Source organism: Mustela putorius, unplaced genomic scaffold (genome assembly GCF_011764305.1).
Source record: "Mustela putorius furo isolate JIRA1106 unplaced genomic scaffold, ASM1176430v1.1 tig00000813_pilon_pilon_pilon, whole genome shotgun sequence".
Lineage (NCBI taxonomy): Eukaryota > Metazoa > Chordata > Mammalia > Carnivora > Mustelidae > Mustela > Mustela putorius.
In genome coordinates, this window is record NW_025421485.1 from 10,092,763 (window position 1) to 10,112,815 (window position 20,053).

General features: G+C 45.3%; 1 protein-coding gene across 2 annotated transcripts in view; it reads right to left on the reverse strand.

The window, feature by feature from the left end:
* Positions 1–8,583: 8,583 nt before the first annotated feature.
* The window catches only part of DCDC2C (doublecortin domain containing 2C), an 88,244-nt gene continuing 76,774 nt past the window's right edge, over positions 8,584–20,053 (reverse strand). For both annotated transcript variants that reach the window (XM_004745736.3, XM_004745737.3), the window contains 2 exons: positions 12,406–12,453; positions 8,584–9,222 (listed from right to left, as the gene is read on the reverse strand). In XM_004745736.3, the coding sequence (XP_004745793.3) occupies positions 8,759–9,222; positions 12,406–12,453 (512 nt within the window). In that variant the 3' untranslated portion in view covers positions 8,584–8,758. The remainder of the gene's footprint in view (positions 9,223–12,405; positions 12,454–20,053) is intronic.

Here is a 20,053-nt window from a genome sequence, read left to right on the forward strand (position 1 = left end):
TAGTTCCATCCACATCATTGCAAATGGCAAGACTTCATTTCTTTTGATGACTGCATAGTATTCCATTGTGTATATATACCACATCCTCTTGATCCATTCTTTCTGTAGTTTGGCTATTGTGGACATTGCTGCTATAAACATTCGGGTGCACGTGCCCCTTTGGATCACTACATTTGTATCTTTAGGGTAAATACCCAGTAGTGTGATTGCTGGGTCATCGGGTAGCTCTATTTTCCACTTTTTGAGGAACTTCCATGCTGTTTTCCAGAGTGGTTGCACCAGCTTGCATTCCCACCAACAGTGTAGGAGAGTTCCCCTTTCTCCACATCCTCGCCAGCATCTGCCATTTCCTGACTTGTTAATTTTAGCCATTCTGACTGGTGTGAGGTGGTATCTCACTGTGGTTTTGATTTGTATTTCCCTGATGCTGAGTGATATGGAGCACTTTTTCATGTGTCTGTTGGTCATCTGGATGTCTTCTTTGCAGAAATGTCTTTTTGTGTCCTCTGCCCATTTCTTGATTAGATTCTTTGTTCCCTGGGTGTTGAGTTTGATAAGTTCTTTATAGATTTTGGATACTAGTTCTTTATCTGATATGCCCTTTGCAAATATCTTCTCCCATCCTGTCAATTGTCTTTTGGTTTTGATGACTGTTTCCTTTGCTGTGCAAAAGATTTTGATCTTGATGAAGTCCCAATAGTCATTTTTGCCCTTGCTTCCCTTGCCTTTGGCAATGCTCCTAGGAAGAAGTTGCTGTGGCTGAGGTCAAGAGGTTGCTGCCTGTGTTCTCCTCAAGGATTTTGATGGATTCCTTTCTCACACTGAGGTCCTTCAACCATTTTGAGTCTATTTTCACATGTGGTATAAGGAAATGGTCCAGTTTCATTCTTCTGCATGTGGCTTGTTCAATTTTCCCATCACCATTTGTTGAAGAGACTGTCATTTTTCCATTGGACATTCTATCCTGCTTTGTTGAAGATTAGTTGACCATAGAGTTGAGGGTCTGTTTCTGGGCTCTCTATTCTGTTCCCTTGATCTATGTATCTGTTTTTGTGCCAGTACCATACTGTCTTAATGATGACAGCTTTGTAATAGAGTTTGGAGTCTGGAATTTTGGTGCCACCAACTTTGGCTTTCTTTTTCAATATTCTTCTGGCTATTTGAGGTATTTTATGGTTCCATACAAATTTTAGGATTATTTGTTCCATTTATTTGAAAAAAATGGATGGGATTTTGATAGGGATTGCATTAAACGTATAGACTGCTTTAGGTGGCATTGGAATTTTCACAATATTTGCTCTTCCAATCCATGAGCATGGAATATTTTTCCATTTCTTTGTGTCTTCCTCAACTTCTTTCATGAGTACTTTTATAGTTTTTTGAGTACAGATTCTTTGCCTCTTTGGTTAGGTTTATTCCTAGGTATATTACGGTTTGGGGTGCAATTGTAAATGGGATTGACTCCTTAATTTTTCTTCTGTCTTGTTGGTGCATAAAAATGCAACTGATTTCTGTGCATTGATTTTATATCAAGATACTTTACTGAATTCTTGTACAAGTTCTAGCAGATTTGGAGTGAAGTCTTTTGGGTTTTCCAGATAAAGTATCATATCATCTGCAAAGAATGAGAATTTGACTTCTTTGCTGATTTGGATGCCTTTATTTGGTAAAATTTTGTTTTGCCAAAGTATTTATTATTTGAACAAATTGTGTGCCTTCCTATCTCTGTGTTGTAAAATTCCACCCGATCTATTTGCTCCCCAGTCCACCATGTAACCCACATATTAGTATCCTGCCTGCCTGCCCCCTAGCAGCCCTTGTGTTCCTTCCCTTAGAGAACTAACTCTGTAAACTACCCATAAAGTTTAGACCTGCTTCTCTGCCTAAAATTCTTCATTCATCTGGTAGTGCTCTGGCATCTTCATTCATCTGGTAGTGCTTGAAATACTCTCTCTTACCTTCTTCTTTTCACATCTAACTCTTCATAATCCCGAGCCTTTAAGGGAAGCTGTCCAATCATGCTTATTACTGAGTCCCTATGAGTATCTTTAATGGGTTTCCTGTCTTGAGGTTCATGACTCTAGGCTGCCTTTAGGGAAATAATTCTATTTCACTCCCTTAAACTTCATCCTTTCTCCCTGCATTCTAGTTCTTTAGGCTCCAATAATTCTTCCTGATATAGTAACTACTACTCCTTTTCCTAGTTTTATCTTCTCTCCTCCCTAGTCTTGTCTTTTTTTTTTTTTTTTGTCTTGTCTTTTAAGAGCAGTTTTATAACTCTCTAGTCTGGCCTCCTGTATCAAAGTATTCCTTAAGGTTGAAAAACATCATGTATCCCCTTGTAAGCCTCTCTAAGCTCTTCTCTAAGATTACAAACTTTTTCCCCCAAAAAAACATTTCATCTTCCAACTGAAGGAATTTACCATCCTCACTTTCTCTGTTCCTTTTCTAATCTCAAGCCCCAACCTTGAATTTGGCACTATCACTGCCCCTTTCCTAGTAAGTGTATTTTATCCTTCTTACAGTTTCTTGTATGCCCTCTTCACTCTCCATTGCTAACGCCAGTGCGTATTTCATTAAAACATATTAAAGCAACAAGAGATTCCTGCCAGCAAACCTACAACTGTGACTTCATCTGTATCAGTATCCCATTCCCTCCTGTTACAACAGAAGTGGTGACAAATGTCCAAATATTTCCTTCCACGTGTTCTTGCCTCCTGTCCGTGTAGTTTCTTAAAATCAACCCATCTCACATCTTCGACAAAACAGGAAAAAATATACAGTGGAAGAAAGACAGTCTCTTCACTCTTCCAATGGAATCATTCCAATAATGACCTCCAACATTTTGAGTATCAATCATATGAAAGAAAGGGAAAGGAAAGGAAAGGAAAGGGGAGAGGAGGGGAGAGGAGAGGAGGGGAGGAGAGGGGAGGGAGGAAATGGGGAAGTGTGTGGAGGAAAGGGGAGGAGAAGCCGAGGAACCAGAAGGGCAGAGAAATGAAAACCTTCCCTCACCCTCCATCTCCTTACTTTTCCTGACTCACTTCTCTGTTGCCATTAACAGGTTTGCTTCTCCCGAAGTCTCATTTCTTCTTTTGTCACATCCTCTCTGTCCTTCAGTGGGAGGTGAAATCTCCTTTTGAGACTCCACCTTCACTTTTATTAAACCTTCTCACTCCATCATGGGTACCTCCTAGAGTCATTTAAATACTTTCTATTCTTTTTTGTCTCCGTGCCTCAGTCAGGCATTTTCTATTGATCAGTTTATCAATTTATAATCCTGTTTTCTGCTGTACTTGACATGTTATCTCCATTCATTGCTACTTTCAGATACCATATGGGTCTGTTCTAAAATTTTCTTTCGACCCCTTTTCGTAGGTCCCATGTCTTTGGTAGAGGTTTCTATTCTTTTCCTTCCACATTCCTGAACATACTGATTGTTGTTACTGTAAAGTTCTTCTCTGCTAACATCTGCACTCCTGTGAAATCACTATATCATCTGCGCTTTTCCTGGGTGCTTAGTCTCTCGATTTTCAGTGACAGAATCCTGTATCTTATCACACCTGATAATCTTTGATTGAATGCAGGATGCTGTGTATTTAAGACAGTGTGATTTCTCCAGGGAGGATTCCTCCTTTCTGCTGAACTTTGGTGGGGGTGATTTTTTTTTTTTCAGATTTCATTTTATTTGAGAGAGAGCAAGAAAATCACAGATGGAGAGGGAGAAGCAGACTTCCCACAGAGCAAAGAGCCTGATATAGGACTCAGTTCCAAGATGATGAGATCCTGACCTGAGCCAAAGGCAGATTAACTGACTGAGCCTCTCAGGTTCCTCTCCTGGGGATATTTTAATCCATTTAGGGAGTAAGCTATATTGGTAGTGGACTGCTGTGTTCCTAACCCTCAACCAGACTCTTTCTCCTACCAGAATAGAAGTTCTGTGAGCAGAGGGCTTCTGTGGGTCTTGCTCATCATTTTTCTCTTATGAAAGATAAACCAAAATATTCCACAGGGCACTGTAGAGGCTCAGACCAATTAGAACTTTGATTCTCATTATATTTTCAAAAAGTGGACATCCAGGAAAAATGAACTATTCATTGTTCTAAACATATAATTACAAGAAAATAGAGTCCACAGATGACGTCCACCAACCTTGTGTAATTAATTAAGTGATCAAATTGATTCTTGAAAATGCAACTACATTACATGTACATAGCTTGCTGGTTGGTGGGGGCTAACATGTAGCAATAGTTCATCAAATCATTATGAAAATGTTTAATTTTTATCAACATAGGTTCAGATCTTATTTTTTCCATTCACTTAATAAATAAACCTAATCAAATATATTTAGTAAATCTATCAAGGAGCTTAAAGGAGAAGGATCATATATTCCAGATATATCCAGATATAAATGGTAATTCATAGCTTCATCTGGAGGAAATCTTCTTGATGGTGGCAGGGGGGCTCTGCGTGGTGATAAGATTTCCCATGTTTAAACTGTCCCTCCATGAAAGAAACATCAATACGAGAGAAAATGATTCAAAGGGGGAAATGTGCAAAATATTCCGAATACCCAAGCATCAGCCCAAAAAGGCAATGTGGGTGTTGACTCTCTCACTGCCGACCCAGTGTGGAGTCTCAAGCACTTGGAGGAGAAGCGTCCATGAAATGATGGGAGTGGGGACTTGTAGGTCCTGCAGTTTGCAGAGACAATCATTAAACTGAAGAAAACAACAAACAAGATGCTCGGGTAGAGAGGAATGCGGGGGATATGTGTGTTAATGTCTCTGAAGGCATTTCTGCAACTCAAAAGCTATTTCTCTACAAGTTTTTGTTAGTGTATCTGAGGCAGACAAGAAATACAGACAACAGAGTTCCAATCTGTTCTGCTTTCTGGTTTAAATAAAAAACAAACAAGACAAGACTTACTTCTCTTAACAATCTCTTTCCCACAAACACAGAAGCACACAGTATTGCCTAGTTAACAGAGAAACAAATGAGTTTTACCATATTTTAAATTTGCAAAAATATTCCTGAAAACCTTCATATGTTTCCAAGTGCATGAGACCTTCAGCCATTTGGGTGTGCTCCAGGAAGAGACTCCAAGCTATGCCTCGGCCACAGCGTGTTACTGGTAGGAGGTTCTGGAGATCAACACAGCAACCCTCACAAGTCCAACCAATAAGATCACTCCACAAGGAAACACAAGTTCATGTTCAACTTTTTATACAAGACTAGTTTGATTTAGGGGTGTCTGGGTGGCTCAGTGGGTTAAGCATCTGACTTCTGATTTCAATCAGGTCATGATCTCAGGATTGTGTGATCCAGCCATGTGTTGGGCTCTGTGTTGGGCATGGAGCCTGCTTAAGATTGTCTCTCTCCCTCTGCCCCTCCCCACTTTCTCTAAAATACATATATATATATGGAGAGAGAGAGATCACTGGCATGCACAACAATACCTTACCATGCCCATTCCAAGAAAAATAAATGAGAGGAATATGAGCACAGGTCATTCTAAATTCCTCTGTTTTTTTTTTTAATGATCTTTCCGAGGCTTAAGTATAAATTAATCACAAAGAACTACATTTCATTCTTTTAAATGTTTACTTAAAAAAAATACTACCAAGAAAAGGAATTAGAACACTATGGAATCCACTGGAAAACCCTCATCTTTAGCTTTTGAGAAGACACAGTGCATGGGCTTATTTCAAACCAGATGCAATTTTCTCACTGCTAACAAGTCGGTATGCGAGAGGGAAGCACCATGATTGGAGGAAAACTGACGTCAAGTGATAGAAAGGTAATTTTTTTAGTTCATTGGTGTCCACTCCCAGGCCATCTACAAGACATAAAAAAGCAGGTTAAAAGAGAACTTTCTGAAACTTATCTGACCACATTTTATTCCCAGATCCCAAGAGCTGGTATTCCTGTTAATTCTGGGTGTTTTTCTAGACAGCAGCATGTGGCATGTTGAGAATCTATAGATTTCATGAAAGCTAATGACAGAGCATGGAAACAACAATTTGCTCCCAGGCAGGTATGGATACAGAAACAACCTTGAGAACTTATTTTGAAATTATTCCATCTTATATCTCATTAGTTCAATAGTTGATCTAAAGAACCCCTTCCCTGAGATGCAAATCAAAACCACAATGAGGCATCACCTCACACCTGTCAGGATGGCTAAAATAAAAAACACAGAAAACAAATGTTGGTGAGAATGTGGAGAAAAAGGAACCCTCTTACACTGTTGGTGGAAAGTAAACTGGTGCCACCACTCCAGAGAACAGTATGGAGATTCCTCAGAAAGTTAAAAATAGAGCTACCTTACGACCCAGTAGTAACAAATGCACTACTGGGTATTTACTCAAAGAATACAAAACCACTAATTCAAAGGGATATGTGCATCCCTCTATTTATAGCAGCATCACCTATATTAGTCAAGATATGGAAGTAGTCCGAGTGTCCATTGACAGGTGATGGATAAAGATGTGGTATATTTATAATGAAATATTTCTCGGCCATAAAGAAGAATGAAATCTTGCCATTTGCAACCACACAAATGGAATTAAAAGGTATTATGCTAAGTGAAATAAGCCAGAGAAAGACAAATGCTGTACGATTTTGCTCATTTGTGGAATTTAAGAAACAAACAGATGAACAAAGGCAGAAGAAAGAGATAAGCCAAAAAACAGACACTTCACTGCAGAGAACAAGTCACCAGAGGAGAGGCGAGCAGGAGGATGCGGAAGGAGGTGACGGGGTTGCGATGATGAGCCCCGAGGGCGGAAGTGTTCAATCACCGTCCCGTACGCTGGAAACCAATGTAACACTGTATGCTAGCTAGGATGGAATTAAGATTAAAAACAAAATAAAATAAAACACAGAATAAAATAAAATTAAAATGAAATGAAATAAAGACGAACCTTTGTCCATCTTCTCCCCTTCCAACCTGCAGCCCCACCTTCAAATGTGCTAAGACGCCATGACATTATTTGGGTCTGCATTTTTTATTTGGTTTTCATACTTAATAACTCTCTGAAGGAAATTAAGTAGCCCATCCCCTTGACACCCAGACCCCTTTAATCTACCCACCAAGTGTAAACCTCATCCAGATGTGATATTTTACAGGAAACAGTATTCATGTGTCTGTCAAAATGAAATGGGTCTGTATTACACCAGGGTGGTACCAGGAATTTCGGAGAGTTTATTTCATTTGATTTATACAATAATTCTGTACTAAGATGGGTTGCGTATTACAGTAATTTAGAACTAAATTTTTTAAGGAAGAAAGAAAAGAAACACATGAGTTCAAGTCCTGTCCCTGCCACCTAAAGCTACCGTCACACGGGACTCGGGACCAGCCTCCAAACCCCTGTGCTGACCATGGAACAATGCCAGCTGCATCGTCTGCCATCTCGGGGTTTGCTCCCAGCTCTAACATTCTCATTTTATGGAAAACAGGTGATGCTCGGAAAGGACAAGTAGACGTTCAAGACCGTACAGTCAACAAAGGTGGCACGAGGCCTGGGCCTGCTGTTCTCATCCCCAGTGCATCCTCTTCACACGATGACACACACCAGGACACTGGTACAGAAGCCTCTGGCTAACGGGAGCAGGAAATGCCATCCTAAAATTATTTTTCAAGCACCAAAATATGTACTAAGCATGGAGCTAGATCACAATCAGTGGGCTCTCCACCAGACACTTACTAGTTAACCAAAAAAGCTAAGGTGGTTTCCGTGTGATTATAGTTTCCTACTTATGGGTCATAAATGCTCTAGGCATGTCCACCATGAGGTCAAGGAGCCATCATTATGGTGGAATGGCAGCTCTCCTTTCTCCGTCCACAAGCCAACACTGTAAAACTCATTAACAACAGTGAAGACCTTGACGATTCTAAAATCCTTGTTCTGGCAGGAAAGCTCAGTTAACCATAAGGGTCAAATCCACAAATAATCGTAGCAGAGAATCTGCTTGTCTTCTCTCACTAAATAACAAAAAAAAAAAAAAAACCAAAACAACCAAAATGAAATAAACTAACATAGTTTAGTGCCTTTCTTGTGTCCAGGACTGTCCTAAGCACTTTATAAGAAACATTATTGCTTTAAATTATTCCAACAACCTATGAATTAGGTATGATTATTAACCCCAATTTATGGATGAGTGACATAGTTCACACACCTAATGGAGAAGCTAAACTTGTTTCATCTGACTTGAGAGTCCATTCTCTTCATCACCAAATTGTACCTTTCCATGGGTTCTACCATCAATTTCTAACATATAAGACATACGTGTGTCCGTGTGTGTGATGTATAAGTGCTTGGATGTATATTATAACATGTATAATTATAAGATACCTGAATTCACTTTTAAACAGGAGAAAGTAAACATAGGTCAAGGTGTAAGTATATGCCAATTTCAGGGCAGAGGAGTCCCTCTGGAATGCCAGATACGGACTGATATCCCAAGAAATGAAGGTCTGAGCCAGGGGGCAAGATACATTATGTCTCACTAGTCACTTCCCTCCCCTTCCAGCTTCACATTCAGGGAACAGAGGAAGGAATTCCAGGTGAATTGAGTCTTGGTCATTCGTTTTTAATGTTGGCCACCAAAATATGAAATGTACAGTTTTAATATTGTACTAGCATACCTCTTCTGTATAATGTGAAAAAATGCCTAATTTTATTTTCATTTGCCTTATGATCCTTTGTAGCTTCTGACTGTTGTTCCTTACAACGTGGCTCATATTTTGTTTTCATGGTATTTGTTGTTTAATGTTTTTTCCCTGAGTCATCTCTTTTTGTCCCGGTGATGGTTGCTCAAATGATTCTTGTTTGTCAGGTATCTGTTCTTGGGATGGTTGTCCCAAGGATGGACATACAAATGACTCCTTTTTGTCAGGTATCTCTTCTTGAGATGGTTGTCCCAAGGACAGCCAGTCAAATGATTCTTGCTTGTCAGGTATCTGTTTTGGGAATTGTTGTCCCAAGGATGGCCACTCAAGTGATTCTTGCTTGTCAGGTGTCTGTTCTTGGGATGCTTGTCTCCAATATGGCTCTTTGAGCAATTCTAGTTCCTCAGGTTGTTCTTCTGATTGTTTCAATGATGACTCTTGTGGTTGTTGTTCCATTGGTGGTTCTCTTTGGTCTTCTATTTCTAGTGGGGTTTCTAGTAGTACAGGTGTGTTTCTTTCCTCTAGAATGCCATATGATTCTTTTTCTTGTTTTCAGTAAACAAAATAAGACAAAATCACCAATCAACATAGTAGCCATCTAAACCAAGTGAAATAAATCATAAAATGACAAACATTGCTACTGTATCATTGATTTCATATTGATAGTGATAATATTTTAGTAAAAATAATACACAGGATATTACAATTAAAATATGCTTTACATACATCGTCACCTTTACTCTCACTTGGATATAAGATCTTAAATAACCATAAAATAGGTTACAGAGAAGCTTAAGAGAAAAGCAAGTATAAATGATGTGTTACCAAATATTAAATATATATTTGTTGGTTGTTTAAAAATTGAAAAACCATAGGGAAGACTCTTGCTTTTTCTCAGGTCACTGAGGTAAAAAAGACACTTTTAGTAATATCAAAAAGGAAGAATCAGAGTGCAGAAGACTCCAGAGCCACTGTCTTTCTCCAGAAAAGGAACCAACACATGAAAACAACCTTTAGGAGCAGAAAGATTATGAGGTACTTATTAAGAGGTACTACCACTTGCCAAACCACAGTCGTCAACGATGATACCATCTATCCCTATAGTGATACAGGCCATTGGGCATAGGGAATCAAAGGCTGCTCCTGGAAACTGGAGAAAGAGCTATTTGAGACCGCCCGTGGAAGAACACCTTCAGTGAGAGACCTCCTGGAACCTCAGAGAAGCCAGGGGTCTCAGCCGATGTGCTTTCCCTCCCTCAAACCTGTTCTTTCTCACCTTTGCAGAACCAAGACCTAGACCCCAGTCCAGAGCCCCAACTCCAACTTTATCCGCGCTCCCCATATCCAGCCTGTGGCCAATCTTATCAATCTGGTCAACTCCTGCAAAGCCCATTCTCTTTCTAGTGGTAGCCCACACCCACCCCAGGCCTCTGTCGTTCAGGGAACGCTGGCTCCTCTCAACAGCGCAGGCCAGGCCCGGCCTCCTCACCCCCCAGAATGCTGTGAGTGCAGGTGCGGCTCACTCTCCCTTCCCTGCTGTTCTCCAAGTCATCACCTTCAACACTGATCTGACCATATCACACCTCTGCTCTGACACAGTGACAAGATAAGGCCCAAACCCTCTAAATGACACACAAGGTTGCAGCAAGAACCGCACCCCCCCTCCCCGTGGGCAGAGCCAGCTAGGCCCTTCCTGCCAGCCCCCTCCGCGTGGGGACACACTCCTGCTGTGACCCAGTCCCGCCTCTCTGGCTGGGAGGCCAACATCAGAGGCAGCGCCTCCTGCCGCTCCCCGGCAGGCCCTGTGGGGAAGACGGCCGAGTGTCCCAGCCGGAAGGAGGGACACCAGTGTGGCCTCCGCCCCACACAGGCCCAGAACCGCGGGGGACTCGCTCCTGCCCACCGTCCTGACACGCGGGCCCCGAACGGAGGAGGACTCGCTCCTGCGCACAGTCCTGAGTCAGGGGCTGAGTGACGCGGCCTCCCCAGCCAGCAGACCACCTTACACGGAGTCGCCGGACACTTCTGCCTCCTCCTCTCACAGGCCTGACAGGCCCTCTGCGTTTGGGTGGCGGGAAACCACGGCCCTGCCGCGAGCTGCGCACGTGGGACCCTCCCCTCCCCCGAGGGATCCTGCCCTCTCCTGCACCATCCATAGCCCCTGCGGCCTCTCCCGGCCCGGGCCGGCGGCGAGACACCCCCTGCCCGCCTCCCGCGTGTGCACCTGCGCCCCCCGCCCGCCGTAAGTGAGCTGCGGGGGGAGAACAGGACTGAGCCCCCCTCACGCACGCACACGCCTGGGGCTCAGCCAAGCGCCGGCGCAGACCCGGGTCCACACTGCACAGACCGGCAGGTCACACCGCTTCCCTCCGCGTCCACACGAGTCCCGGCCCGCTCCTTTAAGAACCGCAGGCGTCGCCTTCGCTTTCAAGGTTCCAGCTCAATTTCTTTCCGGTTATTTCCTTCTTGAAACAGGGTAAAATGCGAGTCTTAAAAACGCAGCTGATGGTGGTGAGTGAATGAAAGCAGAGTGAGAAAAATGGATCATGATCCTCTCCTGGTCATGCTGGAGTTTAAACAGCAAAGGGGGAGCTAGGAACTGCCCCGAGGTAATCTGACCGTGAGCCAACGAGGCCGAGGCAGTGAGAGCCAGCACGGCCCAAGCCGCTCTTTGTAAACCCGGGGAGGCGCTGGGCGCAGGGGGCCCGCTCAGCAGCCTGGGCCGCTCGCGCTCCTCCCGCGGGTGGCTGTGGCCCTGCTCACCGTCCACCTGCCCCTCCGCGCAGGCAGGGCTGCCTCACTCAGCCCTGTGTCTCCAGCACCCAGCTCAGCGCACCACGGGAAGGGACTCAGAAAATGTCCGATAAATGGCAGAATAAGGCAATAAAGAATAAAAGAACCAGCCATCCCCCAGCCCTACACATAGAGCATTCCAAAACACATTCCTAAAATTAGAATGTGGGAGATTAAAAATAGAATTAAGATATTAAAGCACATTTACGTGAGTAATAGATTACCATAAAATGTAATATAAGCTTATGTTAAATATTAATAGAAAATAAAATGTGTTCTATTATTATGCAATAAAACATATTTCCAAACTCCCTGAGCTCTCCTTGTCCTTTGAGTGCAGTCGCCAATGAGATGATGCTGTTGTCACACACACGTGCCCAGTTTCCTATCAGAGCTGAGCCCACGACCCAGCGGACCTCTCCATGGGGCTAAAAAGGTATCACCTGGACGCCCTCCTCTGTCTCAAGTCTCCTGTCTGGAATCTGTACTGCTTGTCACAGGTTTCAGGAGCTTTACTTTTCCTCTTCTCTGCCCCCCCCCTTTTTTCCTACAAAATATTAGAAGAGTGTGCAGTGAAGTATTACAGTAATGGCATAACGCCTGCACTGCACTGTGGGCTGGCAGAGAGCACCTCCGTACGGCGGGTCTCACCCTGCACTTGTCACGCTCTGAAAAACCCGGCCCTACCACGTACAGTTTAGAGGGGACCCTGCTTAGTGAGGAGTAAGTCATCTGTTCATGGCCACGTAATACCAGTGGGAGGCGGCCAGTTGACGGAAGGGCCGGTGGGTGCCCAGGCTCAGGTGATGCACAAAGTAACCCACGTGGGACTTCTTCAATGGGGAAACTCACAAATGGACAAAGTGAGCCAGAACAGCCACCTGCATGTGTCACACGTGCCCCCGCAAATGATCATCGATAATTCACTCTCTTACCAGGAAATGGAACCACTTTTTTATTCTCGCTGAGGTTCTTGAGAGATGCTGGAAAAGAGAGAGAAATCCAGATATTAGTAAACTAACCAAAGGGCTCACACACCGTGAGATTTCGATGGACCATCTACGCCTAAAGAGTTGGCTGGAGCATAACCACGGGATGTAGCTTGAGGGAGTGTAGAGCAATTTCAGCCAAAGGATAACCGTGCGTCGTGACACAGAAAGTGGTGCCCACATCATGCAAACTGTAGTTCCTGCAGTCACAGGGCAACTGGCAGAACAGTGACCTTATTTTTCTTCCTCTAAAGAAAAGCACATTTTTCCTAAACTGCTTCCTCGTGCCGCTTCAGCGAGGAAAGTTAGGGACACGTGGTGGCATTTCCTTCACTCTGCACAGGATTTGCTAGGTACCAGAGTCTCTCTGGTTACACCAGTAAACCGTGTAATGCAGGTGTCGGGTGTACCCTTCGAGCAACCAGAAAATGCAAACCAGCTCAACTTGCACAGCAGCTGCCTTTCAAAAACAACAGTAAACAGCAATAAAAATCGAGCATTTGGTCTAAAATGAAAAACACTGAAAGAAATGCAGGACTTAACATCAATGCTTGCAAGATAGAACCCACTAATACACCTGGAACCACATGAATAGACTCCCGCAGCCTATGCGGGTCTGCCCCGCGTAACAGCTTCTCTGGCAATTTGGCTTTGACTCTGGCAATTTGGCTCTCTTTTCTGCCTTCAGGTATCCTGAGGTTTACCGAGTTGCTGCCAGCTCAGGACCGTGGCATGAAAATATCGCTCCTATCGTGGATACATGCTTCTGAGTGTGCTGCTGTGTCCAGGTCTCCACTGGCATGATTAACACAGAAATATTTCTGCTAAGAAGCCTGTCGGTGAACTTGAATCCAGGAGCCAAACAGCTAGACTGAAGCTCTTCTGAAAGCCTGACATTTTGGCAAGAAATGACGGACAAGACGGACAAGGGCAGCTGGGGGAGCTGACGACCTCTGGAGGAAGAAATTCGAGACGCGGTTACAAGATTCGATCGGAAAGATTAAACTGCCACCGGCTGCAGCTGCGGCATCTGAAAACTGGGGCAGAGGAGAATGAACGGGAACCCAAGTTTCAGGAGCTGGCTGGTCGCGAGGACGTCGTGGGAGGCCAGAGGCCGCCCGGAGCCAGGCTCGCCGCAGCAGCTGGAGGAGGTCAGGAAAACCTGCCTCTGTCCACGGGGAATCCCATCACTTGTCCGCTTCAAAGTATTCATGACTGGAACGTTTTGTGAGAACGGTAGTCAGCGCTGCCCGGAAACCTCATTTCCGTTGTCACTTACTTCTGTGACTGCCGCAGTCGACGGTGGCCTCTCACTGTGAATGAAGATTTCAGCCTCCAATTGGTGAAAACAAATCCAATGTTTTGGTTTAGGGTATAATTCCCTTGCAAAAAGTTAGAAGCCCAGAGTTAGATGGCATTTAATTTTTGTACATTGTAACTATTACCTAGGCATCTGATTTCTCTGTGGGCTAGAATGTTTTAAAATAAATCAGGAAAGACATTTTCCAAGTCCTTAGAGGGAATTTCAAATTAAATCGAAAAGTAGTTTGAAGTCACAACATCTCTGATGGTGGCTTGAAGGATTCTTTTCCCACTGGGGACCTAGAAAAACAGGGTAACCTAATGAGCCAGACTGCGGCCAGTATAGGCTATTTTATTTTTAAAATAATTTCAGTTTTCTGTGTTCAAATGTGCACATGATAGAAAATTTGGGACATAGAGAAAAGCCCCCTAAAATGGAAATAAATTTAAGTCACAGAACCACCGCTTGCTATTTCAAGTTGTAATCAACATGCAGTCTGGCAATGGAGAATACGAAATCGTCTGAATTAACAGCCTCAGGATAAACTTCCAGATGCAGATGGCGGCTCCGAGGTACACAAGCTTCTAAGAGCCCTGCAGAAAAAGTGACCCACCTCACACCCTCCTGAGGACACAGCTTCTGCACAGTCTTCCCCAGCGATGGCTGCTGGCCCTTCCACACGCTCGGAAGTGGGGACGGGCGGGTCCTCCTCCTCGCTGCCCGTTCCAGACCGTTAGCCCTTGCTCCTTCCTATAACCCTTCCCAGTCCTGTCCTCGGGCCCCACCGGCCACTTCCTCTCCCTGAGGCCACCCCACCCCTCTCTCCCTGACTCTCCCGATCCACAGTCCCTCCCCCAGAGCCTCTGTCACAGCCCTTAGAGAGCTCAGCAGCCACTCGAGGCAAACCCTGGGCCAGCTCTGCCTCTCATCACATCTGGCAAGCCTGTCCTCCGTCCTTCTCCCAAGACCACACCTTGGACCTCGTCACCACCAAGTCATGTACAGCGCATGTCCGGTGCCCTCTGCGATGCTGACAGAGCTCCAGCCTCCCCCTCACCTCACTCTGCCTGGAGTCAGCGTCTGACGTAACCATCGTGCATTAATAAAAACTGAAGTTAGTATTAAGACAATACTATTTAATTGCAGGTTTTATTTGGATTCCACCAGTTTTTCCATTAATATCCTTTTTCTGTTCCAGGACCGAATTCACCAGCGTGCTTGCAGCCAGCGGGCATGTCTCCTAGTGTCCTCTGAACTGTGACAGCTTCTCAGCCTCTCCTCGCTTCCCATGGCCAGGACGCTGGCTGGGTGTTCACAGAACGTCCCCCAGGTGGGGTGTGGCTGAGCGCTTCTCATGCGTGGACCAGAGTTACGGGCTGGGCGGAGCAAGAGCAGAGAGACGCAACGTCCTTCCCCTGCACCGTACGAAAATGTATACGAGACTGACATTACTTTATCACTGGTGGTGCTAACCTTGACCCCTGCGGTTCTCCACTATAGAACATTGCCCTGTTTCCTTTCAAAGACCGAAAACCAACGATTTTGTCCTTGCCTTTTATTTTACACATAAAATTAAGACCCAGATAGTAATGACAGTAGAAGCTCATCAGAAGAGAAATGATGGGAGGAGGGATAGCTGTCGGATCGTTAAGGTGCCTTCCTAGACTTGATTCCCATCATGTCGTAAGCTGTTTATTCTCTTTTCTTCATGCTGATGAAAACATGTCAGCATCTCATTGGAAAGGAATGACAACACATTATGCTATAGGTATTATTCCTGTGAAATCTGCCAAGAAATTCAACAAAAGTGTATGGTGAAAGCCGGTGAGAATTCCATCCTGGGCCATTCGATGTCAGCAAGAGTTTCAGCCTGACTATTTTTAAGCACGCAACGAGGGAGAATGCCAACTGGACGACCCGTCCAAAGGAGGTGTGCAGAGATGGCAGGAAATCAAAGCAAGACACAGCAGGAGGGGGCAGGTGACACGGCGGGAGAGGCCCTCGGCCGAGCGAGGAGAAGGAGGTGCTCTCCACAACACCAGACAGACCCGCAGAGCTTGGGGGAGATCCAAGGGAAGCCGGCACAGAATGGAGAATGGCTCTAAGTTCGGATGCTGTTTAGAGCTCCCAGTATACCTCCAGATTCCTGTCCTCATTTAACAGCACAACAGTGCCAGATGCTATCGACTCTGGAGATGAAGAATGTAACGTTCAAAGAGTTTGAGTGACTTGCTTGGATGCCACAGATCCGGGGGGCAGGGCGGGGACTCGCCGGCTCTCGGTCTAGCACGCTTCCCTCCACACACATCGTTGATTAAACTCTTATAGTTCATTTGAACGCTCAGCTCCTCCAACTAACACTTTGTTTCTCATCAATTCCCAAGCAGTTTTCATACAATTTGTAAGTAACTACATATAAATGTTCTCTTATCAGTGTCAATGTAGCCAATGACAGCTTCTCCACAAGACCATTCTGGAGGAGTGACGTCAATAAACGGGAGAAAGCCTATACCCTGTTTCCATGGCTCTCAGGTAGGACAAAGGCCCCTTTTCCTGCATTCCTGCGTATAAGGCACAGAGTGTCCCATCTCGGAAGAGGAAAACAGCCATATAAATTCAACTTGTTGTACAGACACCAAGAAATAATTTTTATGACCTTGAAAGATCATGTAATAGAGCGGACATTATCAATCCTACGAAACCGGAGAGGGGCTGCGTATTGCGGCAGACCTCAGTTTATTGCAATCTGCCTTACTGCACTTTGCAGATACTGGTTTGTATTTTGACTTTTGTTTCTTTGACAAATTGAAGGTTTGTGGCAACTCCGAATCAAGCATGTCTGTCAGCACCATTGTTCCAACAACATCTGCTCATGTCTCCTCATGTCTCCATGCCACACTTGGTGATTCTTGCAGTAACTCAAACCTTCTCACTATTGCTAAATGTGTTATGGTGACCTATGGGCGGTGATTACCACCGGCTGAAATCTCCGATGAGAGTACTTTTTAGCAATAAAGTATTTCTGAAGTATGTATATTGTTTTGTAAACATACTGCTAGGTAGAATGTAGTACAATGTAGTATAAATGTAACTGTTCTATCCAGTAGGAAACCAAAACCTTCATCTGACTTTGCTTTATTGCAGTATCCGCTTACTGGAGTACCGGCTTTATTGCGGTTTTCTGGGACCAAACCACAGTACCTCCCCAGAAGGACCCCAGACCGGTTCCTATAGAGGAATGGCGTGAGTCTGGCCAGCACGAAAGAGAGAGAGGTGTGAGGTTCTCAGAAACGACTTGGGTTTAGGAGTAAGGGAAGTATCTAAGGAGGAAAGTATAGCGAACACTTTTCTCTAGAATCACGCAGCTCAAGTTCTGGCTAAAGGCAAGGATTAGATTCAAAACTCAAAGAGCCCCCGGTGAACCGAAGCCCACCCCTGGGCGTGGCAGGCCCAGCGCCAGCAGCTTCCGGCAGGGACGGGGCAGCCCCTCACATGCTCATCAGCTGAGAAAAGCTGACAGAAGGAGCTGACCGGATCCCAGCGGGAAACGTATCGGTCTTTCCTTCTGATTCTTTTGTTCCTTCTCTTCAAATATTTCTTTTTTTTTTTAATTTTTTCAATTTATTTGTTTTCAGAAAAACAATATTCATTATTTTTTCACCACACCCAGTGCTCCATGCAATCCATGCCCTCTCTAATACCCACCACCTGCTGTCACCCTCGGCCTGAGGCGGCAGAGTCGTTCCCCAAGTCACACACAGCCTTCCCTCCACCAGTTATGCCAGTGCCCACAGCACTGTGCGCGGCGCCCCATGCCCCCGCTGGTCGTCACAGGTTCCAACTCATGGGACAAATTCTAACCACACCTCCCTGCCCCAAGCTCTGACCAGCTGGGGACAAGGCACACAGAGACATGGGACTCTAATGCTCCCCCAAGGAAGACGCAGCTGAGTATGGGGGCCCCAGGCTGGGGGGTGAGGGTGGGGAGCGTGCCGGGTGCAGGCAGACCCTAGGGGCTGCAGGAGAGACAGCGGCAGAGCTGGAGGGCCGCTAGGACCGAAAGGTACTGTCTCACGGTCCTGGAGGCCAGAAGGCTAAGGTCAAGGTGTCAGCGGTATTGGTTGCTCCCGGGGCTCTCTCGTGGGTGTGTAGGTGGCCATCCTGCCCCTGTGTCCTCATGTGGTCATCCCTTAGTGTGTGTCTACGTCCTGGTCTCTTCTTGTAAGGGCATCGGTCAGTGGGGATCAGGGCCCCCAGTGACCTCCCCTTCCCTGATGACCTCCACAAAGACCCATCTCCAAGCATGGTCACCCTCTGAAGTACTTCCCAATTTTCAAAAACAAGAAAAATAACAGCAATGGGACGCAGCCACGAATCATTCCCAGTAACGTGAAACAAACAAATGAAGCTATTACCATCTTGGATTAAACCTCAGGGACTTAAAATGGCCTCATGGCCCCAGAAAACAGAATCTTGCAAACACAGAATGTAAGACAGCACAGCACTGTTCTGGAAATGGGGGTTTCAAGGGGCCAGAACTCCGGGCCCTGAAACACCCGCTTCTACAGAGGCCGCTGGGACAGGTGGCCACGAACAGCCACAAGCACTCGGTGGAAAAGGTGACTTTTTTTTTAAGATTTTATTGTATTTTATTTGACACAGAGAGAGAGATCACAAGTAGGCAGAGAGGCAGGCAGAGAGAGAGAGGAGGAAGCAGTCTCACTGCTGAGCAGAGAGCCCGATGTGGGGCTCGATCCCAGGACCCTGAGATCATGACCTGAGCCAAAGGCATAGGCTTAACCCACTGAGCCACCCAGGTGCCCTGAAAGGTGACATTTTTTAAGTGAGGTGTGAAATGCACTCATTGCCTTCTCCCAAATCAATCTTTGCACTGGGCCACAATCTCCAGTGGCTTCAGACTGGACTGTATTCGAGTGAAAAAGTGCCCGGAGACCTTGAAGTCTGTCATTGAACCACAGACGCATGAAGTAGAGCACAGAGACAACCTGGCCACTGGGAAACCAACTTTTGTAGCAACATGGACGGGACTGGAGGAGATGATGCTGAGTGAAATCAGTCAAACAGAGAGAGTCAATTATCATATGGTTTCACTTATTTGTGGAGCATAACAAATAGCATGGAGGACATGGGGAGATGGAGAGGAGAAGGGAGTTGGGGGAAATTGGAAGGGGAGGTGAACCATGAGAGACTATGGACTCTGAAAAACAACCTGAGGGGTTTGAAGTGGCGGGGGTGGGAGCTTGGGGTCCCAGGTGGTGGGTATTAGGGAGGGCACGGATTGCATGGAGCACTGGGTGTGTTGCAAAAACAATGAATACTGTTATGCTAAAAGTAAATAAATTTATTTATTTAAAAAAATAAAAATAAACTTTAAAAAATTAAAAAAAAAAACAGGAGGAGTCATCAAATCACTCATAGTCACCTCATCAAGGAGACTCAGCGCTGGCGTGGGGGCAGACCTGCGGCCAGCACGGCACCTCCCTGACAACGGGAGCGTTGCAAGGAAGAGAAAGGGCTTTGCTTGCATTTCTGCTGTTTCTCCTGTCACCTAGGTCACCGAGGACAAGGCAGGTTGCTATTCTGTTCTCCTTTGGAAAATGAGGATTGTCACCTGGCAAGGTTGTGGAAATGAAAATTTTAAAAAGGAACCGTCTATGGAGACGCTGCGGAATCTGTGCGTATTTTTAGAGCACCGTTAAAGCAGATGGTCCAGTATGTTTCCTATGCTTACGGCTCCATAAAAGCCTGTAGTGTTTAATGGGATTCTTTTAAAGTATTCCAGACTTTGAGTGCAGGGGAGGGCACAGGAGGGGCAGGGAGGAGAGACAGGTTAGGGGTTGCTCACGAGGATTTCTCTGGCATGAATGTCACCTGGAGAGCATCCTTCAGTTAAAAATCAAATAACGAAGAGATGCTGTGGCTCAGACCCTTACCCTACAACTAAATGGACATTCCGGACAACTTACCCGCGGTGCCCAGCTGGTTCCCTTTGGCCGCGAGGTGGTGATCAGGGGCCCCACGTGAGCCCCACGCCAGGCAAACCCCACCTTCTAGCAGTACATTCAAGGGAGGCACTTTATAATCCACTTCTTTTCTTTCAGAGGAAACAAAACAATTCTCTGGCCATCTCCTTGGCATTTATCATACTGAATGATGACTTTCCTCTTAAGTTACCAAGAAGAGGGGAAACCCAAGAGGTCGGCATTCGCCAGCATTCACTGGAGATTCTATTTCCCCAACATCCAGTAGAAATTATTGTTGAAGGACACC